The sequence below is a fragment of the Musca autumnalis genome, unplaced genomic scaffold (genome assembly GCF_047663935.1).
Source record: "Musca autumnalis isolate F117 unplaced genomic scaffold, ASM4766393v1 scaffold_4, whole genome shotgun sequence".
In the NCBI taxonomy this organism is placed as follows: Eukaryota; Metazoa; Arthropoda; class Insecta; order Diptera; family Muscidae; genus Musca; species Musca autumnalis.
The window spans coordinates 239,426,851-239,431,666 of NW_027411977.1; the positions used below are offsets into that span (position 1 = coordinate 239,426,851).

A 4,816-nucleotide genomic window follows, 5' to 3' on the forward strand; every position below is an offset into this window, starting at 1 on the left:
AACTTCGATTATATTTTTATTTTTTTTTCCTATTAAAATATTTATTTATTTATTTTTATAAATTTCCCCCAAATTTATATAATTTTCCCTCACATGGCAACCCTATATTTTATTTAAAAAATATATTTTTTTGTATATCCGGTTGTCTATGGCTTTGCATACCGGCCATTAAAAGCGTATTTTTTCACAAATATCGAGGATATACATATATTATAATGCCGGCAATTTGCACTTGACCAAGGCTATCACAACACAACAAGAACGAACAAAAGGTGTCTACCCACCACCATACCCACACCACAACACCTTCGTACAAAGAACTACAAGAATGGCAACAACAACAACAACAGCAAAGGCAAATAACAACGAACATGCCATAGTTTGGCCTTCGTCATTATCATTACTCATGGTAACTATACTAAATAACATTCGTAGACCTTTTTCGGCTGTGTAGTCTTCGGTCGGTCGTCTCTTGTTTTCACACACAGAGAAGAGAATCCCCCCAAAAACAAACTAGTGAGGCACATCAAACTACCTTGTGGGTATGAGAAACTACCTTTATAAAAAAATTTTAACTAAGAGAGCTAACGGGGGAAACCACACAAAGAGCGAGAGAATGAGAGCCTATTTCTCGATATCTCTCTGTGAAATCTATACTAAATAATTTAAACAACAGAAACAGATATTTTTCAAGGTTAATAATAAAATACTTGTTGTTATTACTGTTGTTGTTGTGTTTTTCGTTTGGTTGTTCTATTTTCTGTCATAGTATTAGACAAAAAAAAAATGACGTTAAACATTCTAAAAAAATAAAAGGAAAAAATATTAGAATTTTGTTTTACAACTAAACGACAAGTCGACGGACGACTGTATGCGAAACCGGAAAGAACATTGATAGTTGTTGTTGTGTGTGTAGTGTGCTTAGTGACGAAGGGGGTTATCTTGTTGCCAGCTACCTTGAACTTTAGGTTATTAACCTTGACTTTAGAAAATTGTTTAAAAAAACTATTAATAACAAATAACAATGCCCAATCACACAACCACCGCCACCCGTTTACACGGCTAACAATCAACCAGGTGTTATATATTATAAATAACCTTAACAAAAGCTTTTCCTCATTGATTTTTGTTGTTGTCGTTGTTGTAGTTTCTAATAATAATAAGCGTTATAGTATACTTTTTTAATAGGTCTCTCTAATAAAATGCTTTTCCTGTTGACCTTCGCGTGAACTTTGCATTTCACAACTGTTGTGTGGTCATATAAAACCTCCCTGATGCAAGGGAGGGTGTGTGCCTGCCGCCGGCTCATTGATTTGCTCACAACATGCAAGGTTTTTCCGCAACCACATGACTTGACTTGACAACTTTACAAACATACGATCACAGCTGTGGCAAATATTAAATTAATTTTTTCTCTCCACTTTTCTTTATCTTTCCAGGCCTGTCCCCTTAATCCCGCCCCAGAACTACAATCAGAACAGGAATTCAGCCAGCGCTTTGCCCATGTCATACGTGGTGTCATCGACTTTGCCGGCATGATACCCGGTTTCCAGCTACTCTCACAGGACGACAAATTCACCCTGCTGAAGGCTGGCCTCTTTGATGCTTTGTTTGTGCGCCTGATCTGCATGTTCGACAATTCCATCAACAGCATAATCTGCCTGAATGGCCAGGTAATGCGCCGTGATGCTATACAAAATGGTGCCAATGCTCGCTTTTTGGTCGACTCCACATTCAATTTCGCGGAACGCATGAATTCCATGAATTTAACAGATGCCGAGATAGGGCTGTTCTGCGCCATTGTCTTGATTACCCCCGATCGGCCGGGTTTGCGCAACATTGAGTTGATTGAACGCATGTACAATCGTTTGAAGGGTTGCCTCCAGACCATCATCAATCAGAATCGTCCCGATCAACCTGATTTCATGAGCAAGCTGCTCGATACCATGCCTGATTTGCGTACCTTGAGCACACTGCACACCGAGAAGTTGGTGGTGTTCCGTACCGAGCACAAAGAATTGTTGCGCCAACAAATGTGGTCCATGGATGAGGATCATCATGGCCTCTCCAAGAGTCCCAATGGCTGGGATGATCACCGCATGGATGTTGAGGCCAAGAGTCCCTTGGGTTCGGTTTCGAGTACAGAGTCTGGAGATTTGGAATATCAAATTGCCTCCACAACCAGCAGCAGTACACCGCATCACATTAGTCATCATGCCAGCCAACAGACCTCCTCATTGGCCTCCTCGGCCCCTCTGCTGGCAGCCACTCTATCCGGCACCTGCCCTCTGCGCAATCGTGCCAATTCTGGTTCTTCTGGCGATTCCACCAATGAATTGGATATTGTGGGTTCCCATGCCCATTTGACCCAGAATGGTTTGACAATCACACCCATTGTTCGGGCACATTCCCACCAACAGCTGCATCATCATTTGACCAGTGGTCCGGCCCAGCATCGTTATCGCAAATTGGATTCACCCACCGATTCGGGTATTGAGTCGGGCAATGAGAAAACCGAATGTGGTGGCAAGACCGTGAGCTCAGGTGGCTCCTCATCATGTTCCAGTCCGCGTTCAAGTGTTGATGATGCCCTGGATTGCAGTGAAAATTCCACAGCAGCAGCAGTGGCGGCGGCAGCTAGCAGTACCCAGGTAACGGTCTCAGTTTCGCCCGTGCGTTCACCGCAACCCATGTCAGCGGCAGCCACCTCAACGTCCAATTCTTCATCGTCACCCTCCACAATGGCCTCGGCGGCCACTCTTAAGAGACAAATTGTTGATGATATGCCTGTGCTGAAGCGGGTGCTGCAGGCCCCTCCATTGTATGATACCAACTCCTTGATGGATGAGGCCTATAAGCCACACAAGAAATTCCGGGCTTTGCGTCATCGTGAATTTGATGGTGCCGATGGTGATGCCACCAGCTCCACAAATCCAGCCACATCATCCAGCATACCCGCCGCTTCCACCAGTCCCCAATTGGCCACGGCCGGCGGTAACCAAAGTCCACCACCATCTGCCAATCAAGTTGCTACCACCTCCTCGAATTCCGGCTCACAACAGCAGGTATTGATGGTGCCACAAGCTACGCATTCCCCCCAGCCAACATCGTTTGTGGCCAGCTCACCGCCAGCCATTGCTCAACATCAAAGTCAGCTGCACATGCACTTGACCCGACCAACACCCACCAATTCCAACAGTGGGGCCCATCATCAGCCCTCCTCGTTGTCCAGTACCCATTCCGTGTTGGCCAAGTCGCTGATGGCTGAGCCTAGGATGACTCCAGAACAAATGAAACGCTCCGATATTATACAAAACTATATTATGCGTGAATCAAGCTCCACGAATTTAATGGCCTGTTCACCGCATGGCCCGGGTAGCCGCAGTCCGGCACCTGGTCACAGTATGCATGGAATGTATGCGACCAGCAATTCACCCAGCAGTTCACCAAATTCCAATTGCAATTCACCCTCCACCACCACGGTGACAGCTTTGGCCTCACCGCCGGTAAATGGTGCTGGACGTTGGGCGGGACATTCCGTTATTACCACCACAACAATAAATCAACGCCAGCAATCGGTGTCGCCCAGCAGTAATGGTTCATCATCATCCTCAACGTCATCAAGCTCCTCCGCCACCTCCTCCTCCGCCTCGTCATCCGCATCATCGGGTTGCCAGTATTTCCAATCACCGCACTCCACCTCGGCCGGCGTATCACCGCCCAGGCCCTCACCTTCGGCCATGAACACACCGCCTCGTCTGTTGGAGTTGCAGGTTGACATTGCCGATTCCCAGCAGCCACTGAATTTGTCCAAGAAATCACCCACACCACCTCCCAGTAAATTGCAAGCTTTGGTGGCAGCAGCAGCCTCAGCGGCCCAGCGTTATCCCACAGTGTCGGCTGATGTGACGGTAACGCCAAGCGCAACGGCGCCGGCCTCCAGTCCCCAGGTGCAAAAGGTCATGTTGGAAGCGTAAGTGTGGGGAATAGCAGCTAGCTCAATAGAGATTGAGAGAGTTAGATCTTAGAGGAAGAGAAAGAGAGAGAGAGAGAGATGGAGGAGAGTATGTTTCTTTGCTAAAGAGAGAAAAAGAGAATTACATTCTTCTTTTGGTTGAACAGTATTTAATTTTGGAAACAAATTTCTTGCTCCTCTCCAACCCCTCCACCCCCAGCCACATACCCCACTGTGGTGACTTCTTGATGATGTTGTAAATTTGAATGTTTCCCTCACTTTGTATATTTTTCTATGTAAAAAGTCGTCTACGTCTACTTCAAATAATTTATAAACAAAAAAAAATATAACACAATTCAAAATGATCGAGACTGATGCAAAAACAAAACAAACAACAAACACAACTTTGCTAAACATAAGAAGAAGAAATACAATATAAACCCCAAAACCAACAACAACAACTTTTAAGAAAATCATAGAGTAACAGAAAGAGAGGATGATAATGATGATGATGCAAAAGGCAGCCAATCAAGGGTGTTACAGCCAGCCAATCAACCAACCAACCAACAACAACACAATAAACCATTTCCTTAAGTAAAAACAAAATCAAGCAGGGGCGGGCAACCATAGAAAAAAAATGAATTTTTTTCTTTGCTGTTAATATTTAAAACATCAACAACTCCACAAACCAACCCCCAATTTATTAATTGCTAAATTATATAGAAATTAAATTATTAAAACCCAACAACAACAACAACACAGAAAACTGTACAAAAAAATATTGCATGCAATTATGTGAAAGTCCTTTTTTTAAATTAAAACAAAAAAAAAGTTATAAAAACCCCCATAAAAAATACCACT

At 44.1% G+C, this 4,816-nt stretch overlaps 1 protein-coding gene across 3 annotated transcripts in view; it reads left to right on the forward strand.

The window, feature by feature from the left end:
- Positions 1–4,384, forward strand: part of Eip75B (Ecdysone-induced protein 75B) — a 406,555-nt gene extending 402,171 nt beyond the window's left edge. For all 3 annotated transcript variants that reach the window (XM_073986170.1, XM_073986171.1, XM_073986173.1), the window contains one exon: positions 1,440–4,384. In XM_073986170.1, the coding sequence (XP_073842271.1) occupies positions 1,440–3,977 (2,538 nt within the window). In that variant the 3' untranslated portion in view covers positions 3,978–4,384. The remainder of the gene's footprint in view (positions 1–1,439) is intronic.
- Positions 4,385–4,816: the final 432 nt, after the last annotated feature.